The sequence below is a fragment of the Phocoena phocoena genome, chromosome 14 (genome assembly GCF_963924675.1).
Source record: "Phocoena phocoena chromosome 14, mPhoPho1.1, whole genome shotgun sequence".
Taxonomy (NCBI): domain Eukaryota; kingdom Metazoa; phylum Chordata; class Mammalia; order Artiodactyla; family Phocoenidae; genus Phocoena; species Phocoena phocoena.
The window spans coordinates 8,589,265-8,606,979 of record NC_089232.1 but is presented as its reverse complement, the minus strand read 5'-3'; the positions used below and the strand labels follow the sequence as shown (position 1 = coordinate 8,606,979).

The window sequence follows — 17,715 nt, the reverse complement described above, 5'->3', positions numbered from 1 at the left end:
TTGAGCAAGGAAGTAACATGATCTAACACATTTAAAAGGTCAAATCTGGCTGCTGTATGAAGAAGAGACTGCATGAGCCCAAGAGTGAAGCATGAAGGCCCTGCAGTTGTCCAGAGAGGAGGGGACAGCCACTGTGGTCCAGGATGACTGCAAGGGAGGGTGATGAGAAGTGGCTCTTCTATGAATATTTTTGGAAGCTAGAGACATCATGCTGATGGATTGATTTTGGAGTGTAAGAGAAAGAAGAGAGGCATCAAGATGACTTAACTCTAAGATTTTGGCCCGAGAAACTAGATACGTAGTCATGACATGCAAGAGTAGGTTAGAAGTGGGGAAGGGTAGTTGGGTAGGGATTCAAGAGTATTGTTTTAGGCATTTAAACTTGAGATGTCTTATCTAGATGGAGGTGTCAAGTAGGCAGATAGATATACATGGTTATTACATTATATTAAAAAGTTACTGATTTGGGGGTACTGATCTTAAACCCAGGCATTTTGGTGAGTTAATTCTAACAGTCTGTCTACAGATTCTCTTAGATTTTCCCCTGCCATTATATGTGTTGCTAAAATGATCACTATCTTGAATTGTCTCTGTAGACAGATCACCTGCAAGTAACAACAATTGTTTCTTCCTTTTAAATCCTTAGACCTTGTTTTCCTTTTTCATGCCTTATGTGGGCTAAGATCTCCCATAAAATGTTCCAAAGAAGTGGTGTCTAGCAATTGTTATCGTGACATTTACAGGATGCTCACAGAATATGAGATAGAGGGGACAATACGTAACAGATAATTCCCTCATAAATAAATGCATATTTTCAAAACAACAGCAGATCTATATCTAAGGACCAATTTAATATTTGAGTGGGTACAACACAAGTTGTCATAGGTATAACCTTATCTTAACAAAACCCGAAATTCAATAACATAGCTATCACATACTGACAGCTGACTGAAATGGCTGCTGCTGTTTATTTAGAATGGCCATGACACTCTTCAGTGCTTTATTAACAGAAAGCAAATGTCTACAAATCCATAATGTTGAACAATAAACTGGGGAAGAAGCAATATGAAAAATGGTGCCCTTTGTCAATTTCAAAGAAACAGACTCTTAGACATTATAAAAGTAATAACATGATTTTATGCTTTCGGCAGTGATTGTATTTTTTCTGAAACTTTCAATACAATATTTTATTTTCACTAAAGCATTAACTGTTTATTTGGGGAGAAGGAGATGAATAAGGGCTATTCTGACTTCAAGCGAGGGAACAACTGGAGAGATACATGAAATCTGTGTTGCTTGGTGAACTGTTAGGTCGAAATTAAGCACACAAGACCTTCCCAAATGAAGCATACGACGTTCTTGGAGCTTTGGGAATTTGTTTAAACTGTGAAATTTAAAATATTTTCCTAGGGGCAATTACTACCTAAACAAAAGGTTCTCTTCGGCCCAGTATTTCATAACAAATGATTTGTGGTCTACCTACATCTTAATCATCTAGGATGCTTGTAGAAATGCAGATTCCAGGGCCCCGCGCCTCTCTATTCTGATTCCTTACATCTAGTATGGAGCCCAGAAACTGGCACTTTTATGTCCACTCTCACATTTGGGAACTACTCTTTTGTAGCTTGATCCACAGTAAGCGTTGCAAGCAGAAGTAAGAGGGGAATAAAAGCACTTTAACAAGCAAAACTTTTTAAAAAGTCACCAACAGTTTAAAATGGTCCCCAATATGACTTTTATTAGAGACAGCTATATAGTGACTTAAGAGAAAAGATACAGATTACTCCTATATCAATATTTTCCAATAAATACATTTTAGCTTAAATTTTCATTTCCCTAAGGACTAATGATGTTGAACATCTTTTCATTTGTTTACTGCCCAATCAGATATCTTCTTTTGCAAAGTGTCTGTTCAAAGTATTTTAACTGGGATGTCTGTCTTAATTTTGAGTTTAAGAGTTCTTTATATATTCTAGATACATGTCCTTTGTCAAATGTATGTACTGTGAGTATCTTCTCCCTGTCCCTCCTTTTCCTATTATCAATTATGTCTTTTGGGGAGTGACATCATCAACATGGTGACGTAGGTCATTCTTGACTTCAGTCCCCCTCACAAGAAGACCACCCAACAACTACCCATAGACGAGATACCATTGTGAAAATCCCAAAACACAGGGGTGAGGCTCAAGAACATCCTTGGACCACAGAGAGCAGGAAAAAAGAAGAAGAAGAAGAAGAAAAAAACTGTATTAGAAAGGTAAGAGAAATGGCTATACTCTGGTCATATCACCTCTCTACCAGGCTGGTACAGCGCTGCACTGAGAGGGCCCCCTAGCGCCTACTGTTTCTCAGATGGGAAAGAGAGAGCCCACGGTGGACATCTAGCTCCCCCAGTGTTGTGGGGAGATAAGTGGACATCTAGAGTTATGAGGCCCAAAGAACCCCGCACAGGTTGAACTTGAAAAGGCCTACAATGAGACATTATGATTAAACTGTCAAAAGTCAAAGGCAAAGAGAGAATTCTGAAAGTAGCAAAAGTGACACATCACATACAAGGAACACCCCACTCCCCACCCCATAAGACCACATTAGTCCCCCCTCGTCTGTGGTTTCACTTTCTGTAGTTTCAGTTACATGCGGTCAACCACGGTCTGAAAATATTAAATGAAAAATTCCTGAAATAAAAGTACATGTTTTAACCTGCACACCCTTCTGAGTAGCGTGATGACACTTCATGCTGCCCTGCTCTGCCCCGCCCGAGACACGAAGCATCCCTTTGTCTACCGTACCCTTGCTGTATCCCTTCTGAGTAGCGTGATGACACTTCATGCTGCCCTGCTCTGCCCCGCCCGAGACACGAAGCATCCCTTTGTCTACCGTACCCTTGCTGTATCCCTTCTGAGTAGCGTGATGAAACTTCATGCTGCCCTGCTCTGCCCCGCCCGAGACACGAAGCATCCCTTTGTCTACCGTACCCTTGCTGTATCCCTTCTGAGTAGCGTGATGAAACTTCATGCTGCCCTGCTCTGCCCCGCCCGAGACACGAAGCATCCCTTTGTCTACCGTACCCTTGCTGTATCCCTTCTGAGTAGCGTGATGACACTTCATGCTGCCCTGCTCTGCCCCGCCCGAGACACGAAGCATCCCTTTGTCTACCGTACCCTTGCTGTATCCCTTCTGAGTAGCGTGATGAAACTTCATGCTGGCCTGCTCTGCCCTGCCCGAGACATGAATCATCCCTTTGTCTACTGTACCCTTGCTGTATATGTGACCCACTGTCAGTATAGGATAAAAACAGAGTATATATAGTGTTTGGTACTATCAGTAATAGTGTAGTGTTTGGAATGTATGCCCCGCAGATAAGAAGGAGGTACCATACAGGTGGACTGCTCAACAGAAATTTTGTAGGCAAAGAGAGAGTGGGATGACATTCAAACTACTGAAAGAAAATAACTGTCAGACAACAATACTATACCCAGCAAAGCTGTCATTCAGAAATCAAGGAGAGAGAAAGACTTCACTGAACAAACAAAAGTTGAGGGGGTTCACCATAGCCACTTCTGACTTACAAGAAATACTAAAGGGTGTTCTTCAAGCAGAAATAAAAGGATGCTAATTGACATTAAAAAACACATGAATGTATGTGTAAAACTCACTGGTAATGGTAAATATACAGTCACACTCAGATTCTCTAATACTGTGATGATGGTACATAATTCACTTACCACTCTAGTTTAAAAGTTAAAAAACAAACATATTAAAAATAAATTACAATAATTTGCTATTGAACGGACGATTTAAAAAAATGTGTAAATTTTAACACAATGAATTAAAATGTGAGGGGAAGGACTTCCCGGGTGTTCAGTGGTTAAGACTCTGTGCTCCCAATGCAGGAAGCGTGGGTTTGATCCCTGGTCGGGGAACTAAGATCCCACATGCTCCACGGCGCAGCTATAAAATAAAATAAAATGTAAAAATAAATAAAATGTGAGGGTGAGAAGTAGAAGCTTGGACCAAGAATTTCTTTACTTGTTAAAGTGAAAGTCATTAATGGATCAACTGACAAAATTAAAATAAGGTCTGTAGCTTAAGTAGTATATGTAGATATTAATTTCCTGATTTTACTGTGGCTTGTAAAATAATGTCTATATTTATAAGAATTATACACTGAAGTTTTTAGGGGTAAAATAAAAGACCATCATGTCTACAACTGATTCTCAAAAAATTCAGAAAAATAATTACATATACATATATACCTATATATAGAAAGATAGGGAAGAGAGAGAGAAGAAGGAAAGAAGAGGTGGAGAGGGAGATTACGAATGATCAAGCAGATGTGGTAAAGTGTTAAATGGGGACTCAATCTAGGTCAAGATATACACGGGATATATATGGGAATTCTTTGTACTCTTTTTGCATCTATCCTCTAAAGTTATTTCAAAACAAATGATAAAAGAAATTAAATATAAATTGAAATATATAGTACATTTCTTATAGACAATATATGCTTAGATCTTTCCTTAATATAGTCTGACCACTGGTGTTGAAACCATTCACAGTTATTATAATATTTGATGTGGTTGGGTTTAAGTCTACCATCAAAATTACTACAGTCTTCAAGATCTATGCAAAGTAGTACTGTTTTTTGCATATATGTCACTTCATGTGTGGCTAAAAGCTCCAGAGCTAGAAAATTAATCTAAGTATAAACCCAAACGGAATCTTAAAAAACAACTTAAGAACATTCCCTTTAACTTTTTCACAAAATTTATAACAGATATTAGACAAACTGCAATTGTGAGCAGACTTTATCTGCCATTAAGGTATTAGCAAGCTCTGGCTATAATCTTCTAGATGCTTATGGTTAACTGCAGGCAACCAAAATGGTTGTACTTAATAAAAAGCAAACTATACAGTCAATTAAAGAACCTCAACCACCTTAATTTGAAAAGTACTCCGTAGCCCAGTATTTTTGGCTTATATCCTAGAGATACCAGGAAACTTAAAGATCAGAAGACTCTGGTTCTTCTTGTGGACACTGTGTATACACATACACACACAGATACACACATGTATCCTTCTTACCTAACTGTATACACCAACATTTCCAGCTCTCATAACAACATAATATAATAACAACAACACTGCTCCCAATATCAAACCTTTGCACTAGCTGTTCCTGTCTGAAATGCTCTGCCCTAAGATTTTCACCAGGTAAGCTGAAACATCATTTCAGAGCGGCCTTCGTTATGGTCAAATCTAAAGAAGCAATGGAGTCTTGTCTATCCCAGACCCTTCTCTAACTGATACTTTGTTCATTTATTTGGTGGCTTATTGTCTGTTTTCCCCATTAGCACACAGGTTCTACCAGGGCGGGAGTCTTGACTATCTGGCCCAGCCAGCACTGTGGTAGTTTTAAAATGTGTTCACAAATTCTCTGATCTGCCTCTCTTCAAGAGGTGGGGGCTTAATTCTGCTCTCCTTGGGGGTAACTTCCTATGAATAAAATATGGTAGAAGTGACTGTGTGACCCAATTACAAAAGACACTGTGGCTTCCTCCTTGTGCTCTCTCTTGGTTCTCCTGCTCTAGGGTCTCCAGCTGCTGTGACACGGGAACATTCAAGCAGCCCTACAGAGAGTTCCACATGGCAAAGAACTAAGGTCTCCTGCCAACAGCCAGTAAGGAACTGAGGCCTTCTGCTAATGGTATGTGAGTGAGCCATCTTGGAGAGGACCCACCGGGACCAGGCCTTCAGATGACTGCAGCTTCGGTTGATGTCTTGGCTGAAATCTCACGAGACCCTGAGCCACAACTACTTAGCAGAGCTGTTCCCAAATTTCTCACTCACGGAAACAGAAAAATAATAAATGTCTGCTGTTTTAAGCTTCTACGTTTGGAGGTAATTTATTACACAGCAATAGATAACAAACACAATGACTGAATCACTAATTCTTAGAACAATGCCTGGTATATGTAAAGATTCCAGTAAATATTTGCTGAATGACTGAACAAATAAATTAACCAACACCCACAACTTATGTAACATTTTAATGTTTGCAAACTACTGTTACCCAAATAAGTCTCTCATTTGGTCCTTACAGCAACCTTATATAATGCATAACCTTATATCACATATAAGATACATCAGACCGAGAAATGATCTTCCCCAGTCTGCAAATGAAAGTCATGCTCAGAGCAGTTAAATAGTTTTTCTCCAGGCTACATATCTGGTGAACACAGAACTCAGGTCTCTTTAATTCCTAATCTCCCACCATAGGGCTCCACAACCCTAGGAAAAGACATTCATAAAAGGTGGCCTCACGTCCCAAAATATTAAATCATTACTGGTACTCATTAAAACATTTTGGTGTTCAACTAAAATAAACGCTGATGGAACGCTATGTGCACATTACCCACCATTATCTTATGTAGCTGGCATCTTTTTAAACAAAATATTATCATGTAATTGATAACTGTATTAAAACAAATTAGAAAGGGTGAACCAGAAGGTAGGAGAGAAATATAAAAAAGAGTATCTTGGAAAATTCTTTCATAGTTTTACTTCCCATGATCCTGAGGTCGTGAAAGCAGCAGCTCTTCTCTTTGCGGAATGTCCTGGAAGCCCTTGGGTGGTGGAGACGGAGCAAATGGTAGCCAGAGACTAGCTTCACCACCATTAGCTACAGAATCATTTTCTAACTAAGCTTTTCATGATATAAATTTCCCTGGAGCAGGTTAAGTTTCACTTACAGAATGAGAGTTTTCGCTCAGGAGATCATGTATAGGCAATACAAGAAAGGATGGGGCTGAATCTCTCGGCTTACTAGAAAAGTCACAGGGCAGCAAATGGACTATACAACTGGGGAGTACAAGAAGTCAGAAATTGGCGCAGAAATGACTACAGGAGTTCAAAACCACAAAGTGTCCATCTCAGCAATCTCTAATGCTCAGCAGAAATGGGGGTACCCCCAAGGAGAAGCTGGTAGAGGCAGCCAGTAGTGGAGACCAGGAGCTGCAGTCAGAGGCTAACTTCACCTCAGCTGTGCCTTAGGCCTTGTGGACTGTTTTGATGATGAAAGTGAGACACCATGTGAGGCATGTGTCTCAGGTACCTGATCCCCTACAACTAAGCCCTGAGGCTTCTATCATTGGATTATAATATACTCTTCAAGTGAGCCGCCTTCTTTCAGAAAGCAGATTGCCTTTGTCATTTCATCAACACATATGCTTTATAACCTCATCAGAAGCTGTGTCTCTACTGTCCTTCAAGACGTCTCAAGGCAGGGAGTGTACCCACCGCCCCAGCACAGAGCAGACTGTGCAGACTCTCACCTCTCTTCCCTACCATGTAAGCTCCATCACGACTATTTTCCTTCATGTGCCTCCACTGGCTCCCCTATGCCTCCTTCAAAGCATTTCCCCTCTAATTCTTAACTAACTCTATATTGCTCTTCTGGCTAAAGAGAGAAAATACAGCGAACACTGAAGGATTCCATACTTGATATACGAATATCAAAGGGAACGCAACACGGGGCTGGTGATCAGAAGATAATGAATTCTACCTGAAACCCTTGTATCTTGAACATATGAAGAACTTATGAATCTGAATAATAAGAAAACCACCCAATTTTTAACAATGAGCAATTCTACAAATGTCAGTTAAGAACATGAGAAGATGCTCAGCACCAGTTATCAAGGGAAAGCAAATTTAAACTTCAACAATACACTACAACCTACAATAATGTCCAATATTACTCAGTAGAATATTACTCTAACCTTGTTAGCACATCCCTTGGTTCTAAGAATCTCAGAGTCCTCATGTGTCAAACAACGGGGGTCAACAAGACAACCAGTTAGGGTCTCCTGTAATTAAAATCATCTCTCCTTATATGGTAACTTCCTCTGCCAGGGGCCTGCAGGTAGACCCTTGATGACAACTGAGGGCAGCACTGCTCAGCCCATAAAAAGCAGGGAGGACCACAGGAGAGGTCACTGGGAGCTATAACACCGAAACTCTTCCAAAGCAAGGGGAGTTTCAGCTACAAGTAAACCCCTTTGCATGTGAATGCGGAAGGAATGCTACACAATGCACAACATGCAAATTCAGATTTAAACGTGGTCTTCCATACACAATACTTGAAATACATGATATAATGTGATTTACTATTTGTTTTCCCTCCTCACCAAAAAAAGTATGGGGAAAACGGAGAGCGTGAATCCCCCAGAAAGACCTAAAAGTATGTCAGTATCTTACTAAATACATAAAATTTTATATATTAAAAATATATATATATACCTATTACTGCCTTACCTTTTCTGTTGGTATGAACTGAGTCCAAGTGTTGTCTCAGTCTGTGAAGGAAGAAAACAATGGTGAAAACACGGAAACCAAATCTTTATACTACAGACATACAGAATATCCAACATATTTTATTACAGTTTCAACTTTGACCTTATACTTACTTTCAGGTTAAACCTGATCCCTAAATCATATGAAATGATTTGTCACACCATATAATTCAAATGAGAGAATAATTTGGATTAAATTTTAAACACACATGGAAGTAATGCAAAGTAATAGGATTGATTTTTAGAAGCTTGCCAAACCAATACATCCTATGAGAAGAGTCCTCTTTCCAATTACTTTGTGAGGCTACACGTGTCTCTACTGTTCACTCCTTCCCAACTGTGTGCAGGTGCTGGTCTATTATGGTTCCTGCCACCATGGAGCTTGAGGTATGGGGCGGGGTAGGGGTAGGGGGGAGTCAGTTATTTTAAAACTAAATAAATATGTGTTTGTACATTGAATAAAAGGACTTTGGAAAAACTGGAAAGATGTTATGAAAGAGAATAAATAGGTGATATGCTTAAATGTGTCATGAGGGAAGCCCTGTCTGAAGAGATAACATTTATACTGAAACCTAAAGGATAAAGAAGAGCTGTGTTTGGAGGTGGGATTTTGTGGTGGTGGAGAAAACAGCACATGCAAAGGTCCTAGTACATGAAAGAGCCTGGATGCTCAAGAAACAGATGGCAGGTCTATGTGGCTGGAGTTTAGAGAGAAGTGGGAAAGAAGCAGAAATGAGGTTGGAGGTGAGGCAGCGCCCTGTTATGTTGTGCCCTGGTAAGAAGCCATGCTGAGAAGCCTGGATTGTGTTGTACTCTAAATGCAGTACAAGGGGACTGAAGTTGTAGGGGAGAAAGAGAGACACAGACATGGTCTAGACGATTTAAGTGTTAAAGACATTATTTTGGCTGTAGTGTAGGATATGGATTAGAAGATCAGCAATCACACTTCTAGGTTTATACCCCAAAGAACTGAATGCAGAGAGCAGGGACTCAACAGTTATTTAGATATCCGTGTTCATAGCAGCATTATTCACAATTGCAAAGCATGGAAGCTATGCAAGCACCTACTGATGAATAAATGAAGAAACAAAATGTGATACATGCAAAAAAATATTATTCAGCCTTGAAAAGGAAGGAAATTCTGACATATGCTACAACATGGATGAACCTTGAAAACTAAGTCTACACTTAGACTAAATGAAACAAGCCAGTCACAGAAGGACAAAAACTATATGATTCCATTTACATGAGGTACTTAGAGTCGACAAATTCACAGAGACAGAGAGTAGAATGCTGGTTGCCAGGGGCTGCAGTAGGGGGAATGGGGAATTGTTGTTTAATGGGCACACAGTTTCGGTTTGGGATGAAAATAAAAGGTCTGGAGCTAGATGGTGGTGATGCAGAAACAAATGCGAATGTACTTAATGCCACTGAAATGTACGCTTAAAAATGGTTAAAACTGTAATTTTATGTTATGCGTATTTTACTACAATAGGAAAAAAAGCTACAGCAATCAAGACAGTGTGGCACCAGTATAAAGACAGACGACACAGATCAACAGAACTGGAGAAAACTCAGAAACGAACTCACGTTTATTGTCAACTTGATTTTCAACAAAGGCATCAATGTAATTCAGTAGAGAAACATGTATCTTTTCAACAAATGGTGCTGGAACAACTGAACAAAGCTTGGGGGAAAATGAACCCTTACCCTTGTATCACACCAGGCACTCAAATTAATTTTAGATAAATCATAGTTCTAAGCATAAAAACTAAAATTATAAACTTTCAACAACAAAAAAAGATATTTGCAACATTCAAACAGACAAAGATTTCATGAACAGGACAAAAAAAAATACTAGTCGTAAAAGAAGAAACTGATGGATTGGACTTCATCAAACTTTTAAAAATACGCTCACCAAAAGACATTGCTATGAAAATGAAAAGGCAAACCACATATTGAGAGAAAATATTTGCAAATCACCTATTTGATGAAGGACTTGTATCTTGAACATATGAAGAACTTATGAATCTGAATAAGAAAACCACCCAATTTTAAAAATTGAGCAATTCTACAAATGTCAGTTAAGAACATGAGAAGATGCTCAGCACCAGTTATCAAGGGAAAGCAAATTTAAACTTCAACAATACACTACAACCTACAATAATGTCCAAAATGGAAAAGACTGACCATACTAAGGGTTGGCAAGGATGTGCAGTAACTGGAACTTTCATACACTGCTGGTGGGAATGTAAAACAGAATCACCATTTTAGAAGAAGCTTGTCAATTTCTTACAAGTTAAACTTAAAACACCCACCATATGACCACTCTGAGATATCTGCCCAAGGGAAACAAAAGCATAAGTCCATACAAAGACTTATACATGAATGTTTACGGCAGCTTTGTTACTGGAACCACTGAAATTTCCATCAACAGATGAAGTGACACATGAATTGTGGTGTGGGATAGAACAGTAGAATATTACTCAGCAATAAAAAGAGAGTAAACTCAAAGACTAGGAACCTTTCTTTTTCTCTATTAAATATTTCTTTATTATTTTAGAAAAAATATTTTTAAAAGAACAGAAAATAACATTTGAATGGGGAAAAAGAAATAAACTACTGATACATGCAACAACATTGATAACTCTTAAAATAATCACGCTGAGTCAAATTCCCAAAAAGTACATTCTATACGATTCCATTTATATAAAATGATTTCAAGTATAAACTGGTGGTGTCAGAAAGCAAATCAGCGTTGCCTAGAGATGGAGAGGAGGGTAAAGAGATTACCCAGGGTCACAAGTAAACTTTTGGGGGCCACGGATACATATATCTATTATCTTGATTGCAGTAATGCTTTCACAGGTGTATAATACGTCGAACTTTTCAAATCATACACTTTAAACATGCACAGTTTACTGTGTGTCACTTTTACTTCAATAAAAAGTACAACCTAAGAATTCTAGGACATGCCAAACTGTGGTCCCCATCTGGAGCTGACAGAAAGGAGACTCAGGAAGTGTAGCACCCATGTATACTTTCTGGAGGGGAAAAAAATATCTTCATGAAGACAATCTGGCCAAGATGATTACTCATGAAGAATTGCAAATGAGGAAGCTGTCTTGTGAAAGATAAGCAGATACAGTAAAGGAACTGTGGAAATAAGGTTAGAAAAGCATAAAGTAAATGTTGTTTTTGAAGTATAAGCCACAAAATAGAAAAGTCATTTAACTACAATAAGAATAAAAATCTCAGCACAACCCTAAATATTGAGAGAAAAGGGAAGATCATAATACACACTACTTTGTTTCTGAAGTAATTTGAGAAATGAAGGTTTAAACATATCTTAAATACGTATCTGAAACTTAAGTCCCGAAATGGAGAGAAAACAAAAAGGAAGGCATAAAAATTAGATGGAACAGATTAAACACATATATAGCATGATTATCTCATTTAGAGATAAACTCGTCTATTAAGAAAGACAAAAGGATCATGTTGAAAAAACAAAGCCCAACTATAGACTGTAAATACCTAACACAAAAGGATTCAAAAATGTTGAAAGCCGAAGAATGAGCAAAAATGAACAAGGTAAACGCCCCCTCCCACCCCATCCCCCAGAAAAGAGAAAAATCAAGCAAAAAAAGGGTTACATTAGTAACAATGAAAAGATCTGCTATTTACGTAAGTATTTTATAACTGAACAGCATAAAGAAAGAAAAAGAAAGAAACTGGGGAAAAGAATACTGTGATTGAAATATAAGCAAAGAACAGGAGGCAAATCACTTAAAGAAAAATAAATGGCCAGTAATCATATGAAAAAAGATGGTCAGCTCACCAAACTATGAAGTAATCCCTAGAAGAGACTGAGATTTCCTATTTCACCATCTGATTAGTGGAAACCATTGAACTTTATGCTCAGAGATAAGGGTCTGTCAGGAGTACTCAGGGTCCTAGAAAATGCCTGTGCCATGTATTTCTGTATCTTCTATCAAATACAAGACATACCTACAACATTTCAAAGTAAACTTCACTGAATCGCAGATACTTAAAGTTGGTAACGCTTGACATATTGCAAATGATCTTTTCACTGTGCATCTACAAAGATAAGCACAATTCCCACCCACAATTCAGACTCCATTCTTCTGTTGCATTTAAGGGCTCCAGTCTCAGCCTCGCTCACTGCTAGGCTCCACATTCCAGACCAGTCTGAGCACAGTCTCTCTCAGAGAGCACCCCAAAGGGATATAAAGGAGGAAAATGAACTATTCTTCAACTCAAATGGAAAAGACTCTGCAAAAGTAAGTATGTGGTATATTCCCAAACAGTATTAAATTCTCTTATCATAAAAATAATACATAAGTTTATCCCTATAACCTAGTGGTTCCAATTGGGGGCAATTTTGTCCTCCGGGGCATTTGGCAATGTCTAGAGACATTTTTGATGGTTGCAACTGAAAGGGCTACAGGCATCTAGAGGGTAGAGGCCAGGGATGCTGCTAAACACCGTACAACACTTAAAACAGTCTTCTTTCCTCATCTCCCAGCAAGGAATTAATTACCTTGTCCAAAATATAAATATTGCCAAGACTGAAAACCCTACTGTAACCTGAATTTTATAAAGACATACCAATAATTTAATTTTCATTTGTAATAACATCTCCTTACATTATAATTCAAAGTTCATTAACTGCCACAACTGTCTCTATCTCTAGTGGTCCTTGCAATTCTCAATACACTGGAGACACTCAAATTATATTTACCAGTCCAGGATCAAACAGTATATGTCAGAATTCAAATCTTGTGCTCTTATGTGTAATTATTACACACTTATTATGACATATCCTTTTTTCTTTTTTTTTTTGGCTTTGTGGCTTGCGGGGTCTTAGTTCCCCAACCAGGGATTGAACCCATGCCCTCAGGAGTGAAAGTGTGGAGCCCTAACCACTGAACCGCCAGGGAATTCCTGACATACCCTTGATAAGACTGTATATGCCTAAAACTGACTTCTTTTAGCTTACACAAGCTGAAGTTGGCCACTCATTTCCTTTTACGTATATTTTACATTATTTTCTTAGTGGTTACCCTGGAGATTATAATTTGTATCTTAAATCTACAACAAACTTGTTTGAATTCCTACCAGCTCAGCTTCAATAGTATACTTAATTCCGTCATTTTGCTATTTGTTTTCTATATGCCTTATACTGTTTTATTCCCTCATTTCCTGTAGTCCTGTCATCTTTTGGTTTAGTTGATTTTTTGGTAGTGAAATGTTTAAATTCATTTTGTGTATTTCCTATATTATTTTCTTTGTGGTTACCATTTAATCTAACATCCTAAAGTTATAACACCCTAATTTGAATTTTTATCAGATTTAACTCAATCACACTCAATGTGTACTTCTTTACAGCTCCATCCCTACTTCTTTTGGTGGTTAACGTCACAGAATTTCTTCTTTTTGTATCCAAAAACAAACTAAGAATTATTTTAAGTACATTAATCTTTAAATTATATAGAAAACAAAATGTGGAGTTACAAACCAAAGTGACAATAATCCTTGCTTTTAGACTTTTTTTAAAAAATGTATCTTGTAGAAAATCTTGTAGAAAACAAAAAGTGGAGTTTCAAACCATTGTTACAATAATACCGACTTTTAAATTGCCCATGTATTTACTTTTACTGTGATCTTTATTTCTTCATATGGCTTTACCTTGTTGTCTAGTGTTCTCTCATTTTTACCTGCAGGACTCCCTTCAGCATTTCTTGCAAGGCAGGTCTAATGGTAATGAGCTTCCTCAGCTTTTGTTTATCTGGGAATGTCTTAATTTCTCCCTCACTTTTGAAGAACAGTTTTGCCAGTTATAGGATTCTTGGTTGATAGTTTTTTCCTTCTAATACTTTGAATATATGGGTCCACTGCCTTCTGGTCTCCAAAGTTTGTGATGAGAAATCTCTTAGTAACTTATCGAGGATCCTTTTTATGTGATGAGTCCCGTTGCTCTTGTTGCTTTCAAGATTTTCTTTGCCTTTTTAAGGTCTGATTTAAGATGTCCCAGTATGAGTCTCTGAGTTCATCTTACTTGGAGTTCATTGAGCTTCTTGGATGCTTATATTCATGTCTTCCATTAATTTGTGACATTTTCAGGCATTATTTCTTCAAGTATTCTCTCTGTCTCTTTCTCTTTTTACCTTTCAGGACTCCCACAATGCATATGTTGGTTCACTTGATGGTCTTAGGCTCTACTGACTTTTCTTAAATCTTTCTGTTCCTCAGCATCGAGAATTTATCACTTCAGTTACTGTATTTTCAGCTCAATTTTCTTTTTAATTTCTTTTTTCCCCAGCTTCACTGAGGTATAGTTGGAAAATAAAAATTGTTTATATTTAAGGTGTACAATGTGATGTTTTGATATACATATACATTGTGAAATGATCACCTCACATACTCTTTTTTTTGGTGAGAGCAATTAACTACTATCTTAGCAAATTTCAAGTATATAATACAGTATTATATCTACAGTCATGCTGTACACTAAATCTCTAGAAGTTATTCATCTTGCAAAACTGAAATATTGTACAAAAACTGAAATGAAAAATTCATTAGAACGATTCAAAGGCAGATTTGAGCAGACAAAAGAAAGAATCATCAAACTTGAAGACAAGACAGTGGAAATTCTCGAGTCTGAGGAACAGAAAGATGAAAGATTAAAGAAAAGTCAGTACTCCTCTTATCAGCAAAATCTGACTGCTCTCAGTTTGTGCCCTTCTAGGGGTACTTCTGCTTCTTTGATGGATTCTGAATTTCTCTTCAAAGTATTTTGGTACCAATATTTACTTTTATGTCAGTGTTTCTGTACAAGAATGAGAGCTAGGGCTGCCTACTCTGCCATCTTGATGATGTCACCCTCTTTTGGTTTTCTTTTTAGGTTTTCTATCTTTTTATTGATATTTCCATTTTATTCACACATTGTTTTCTTGATTTTCTTCACATCTTCCTTTAGTTCTTTGAGCATCCTTAAGATGACTGTTTTAAAATAGATCTACTTCTAATTTGTATAGTAGATCTGCCATCAGGTCTTTTTCAGAGATAGTTTCTGTTGATTAAATTTTCATTTGAATGAGCCATACTTTGTTTCTTTTTGTACGCTGTGATTTTTTGTTTAAAACTGGATATTTGAATTTAATAATCGAGTAACTCCAGGTGTCAGATTCTCCTCCTTTTCCAGAGTTTGCTATCTGTTTGCTTCTGTTTATTGTTTTTGGTTTTATGATGTAGGCTATGTCTGTGCCAAAGATAAGCCTGAGGTGTACACTTAAGGTCTTCTCGGGTGTTTTATGAACCTGGGCCTTTCCCTGAACATTCAAAGTGATTTTCTAATTTCCCCCATATATGCAGTGGCTTTTGAAGGTTGTCAGCCCTTTAAATCTTCTGGTTCACTTCAGGGTGAGGAACTTTTAACAATGGGGGAGTTGCAACAATAATGGCCGCCTGCCTCTCTGTCTAAACCTCTGCGATCAAAAGCAGCAATCAGGGCATGGATCCCCAATATCTGGAGGACAGAATCCTTTTTTGCCCACAGGCTTCTGCAAGCTGTGTGCAAGCTGCTTGATGAACATGCACAGCTGCTTGCCGCAGGGCCAGGGGGTGAGGGTGGGTAACTGCTTCTAGGCTAAGAGCTGAAATGGACCATATTTTACTTTAATTTACCTCAAGCCTTCCGCTTGAAGCCATAAGCCTTCAGAAGACTCCAGAGTCCCAAAATAGTTATACTATTTTTGTTATCGGTGTGAAGTCAAAGTTTTATTTCTCCCATATAGATATTCACTTGTCCTAGCACCCTTTATTGACTGTTCCCCAATATTTTCTTTCCCCAGTATTCTTCAGCGACACTTTATTCATAAATCAAGTATCCATATATGTGTGAGTCTGGCTAGACTCTGCTGCCTTTTCTGATCTATAGAAGTGGTATAATTCATACGGCTCAACATAAACATAGAAAGCAGTTGTTTTTATGTATCAACTGTTACCCTGCAAGCTTGCTAAATTGCTTGTTGACCCTAGTAACTTATCTGTAGATGCTCTGGATGACCTCCATAAACTATCATAAGCTGAGGTGCATAACATTTTTTTCTTCCTTTTCAATCCTTTTAGTTTTTAATTCTTGTCTTTATTTATTTTTAAATTTTATTTATTTTTACAAGTTACTTATTTATTTGCTTATGGCTGCGTTGGGTCTTCGCTGCTGTGTGCGGGCTCCCTCCAGCTGCGGTGAGCGGGGGGGGCCCCTCTTTGTTGCGATGCACGGGCTTCTCATTGCGGTGGCCTCTCTTGTTGCAGAGCACAGGCTCTAGGTGCGCGAGTTTCAGTAGCTGTTCTTGTCTTCCTTTATTGGCTACAACTAGCATGATGTTGAATCTAAGTGGTATTTAGTGGGCATCTTTGATCCATTCTTCATCTCAGAGATAAAACTTTCAGCATTTCACTGTTAAGTATGTTGTTTACCATAGTTTTTTCCACATCCCTCCTCCTTAACAGATATCCTTTATTATATGTGTCAGCTGGGGTTCTCAGCAAGATGCTGAGGCAGCATCCTCAGTGTCTGCTCACCTTAAGAACTGACTCAGCTTCCTATGTTCTATATACCAAATCTTAGTAGCCCTGCCAAGCAGGAATTACAATGGTCAAAACACCAACTAAAGAAAACATGGGCTAAGAGGATTGCTACGATTTCCAATCATACCCTAACATCACTAGTGATAACGCAGGGAACGCACTGGCAAGAAATGCACATGCATCGTACTGTGGAAAGAGTTCTGGAACCAGGAAGCTGGGTACTTACTGGATGCTGGATTCTCACTCTAGCAGCTCAATACTCTATGAGCCTCATTTTCCTTTTCTTTAAAAATAAAATAGGAAATCAAGTCCAAACTTTCTAGCAAATTTTTAATGTTTTTACAATTTTTACTGACTTATCATCAATTAATTTTTAGGACTTAAAAAATCACCATGAGCCAAGCCACATGACTGTAACATAAATTCCACAATCTGGGAACGAATGCTCTCAAGCAAAATTCTAATTTTAAATAATGTAAAACAAGGCTGTTGCTTTGACTCTCTCCCTGCTTTAGCTTTAATTTAATTTGGAGAAACCCAATATATATTCTGCCACAGAAATGCTACATGAACATACTTCTCTTCTAATCACAAGAAACCAGGAGCTGTTTAAGAAATAGCTGAACTTATTGGCAAATTATCGCCAGGAAGAATGACATTATGTCAAAATCAAAACAGTTGTTCCTAGGCAACATTCTTCAACATTCAAATGAATGATTTTTATAAATGTCTATTCAGAGGGGTCTTATGT

At 38.0% G+C, this 17,715-nt stretch overlaps 1 protein-coding gene across 1 annotated transcript in view; it reads right to left on the bottom strand.

Annotated features, from left to right (window-relative positions):
* The window catches only part of TMEM131 (transmembrane protein 131), a 201,414-nt gene that overhangs the window by 129,114 nt on the left and 54,585 nt on the right, over window positions 1-17,715 (bottom strand). The window contains exon 3 of the mRNA XM_065891409.1: window positions 8,314-8,354. Within this exon, the coding sequence (XP_065747481.1) occupies window positions 8,314-8,354 (41 nt within the window). The remainder of the gene's footprint in view (window positions 1-8,313; window positions 8,355-17,715) is intronic.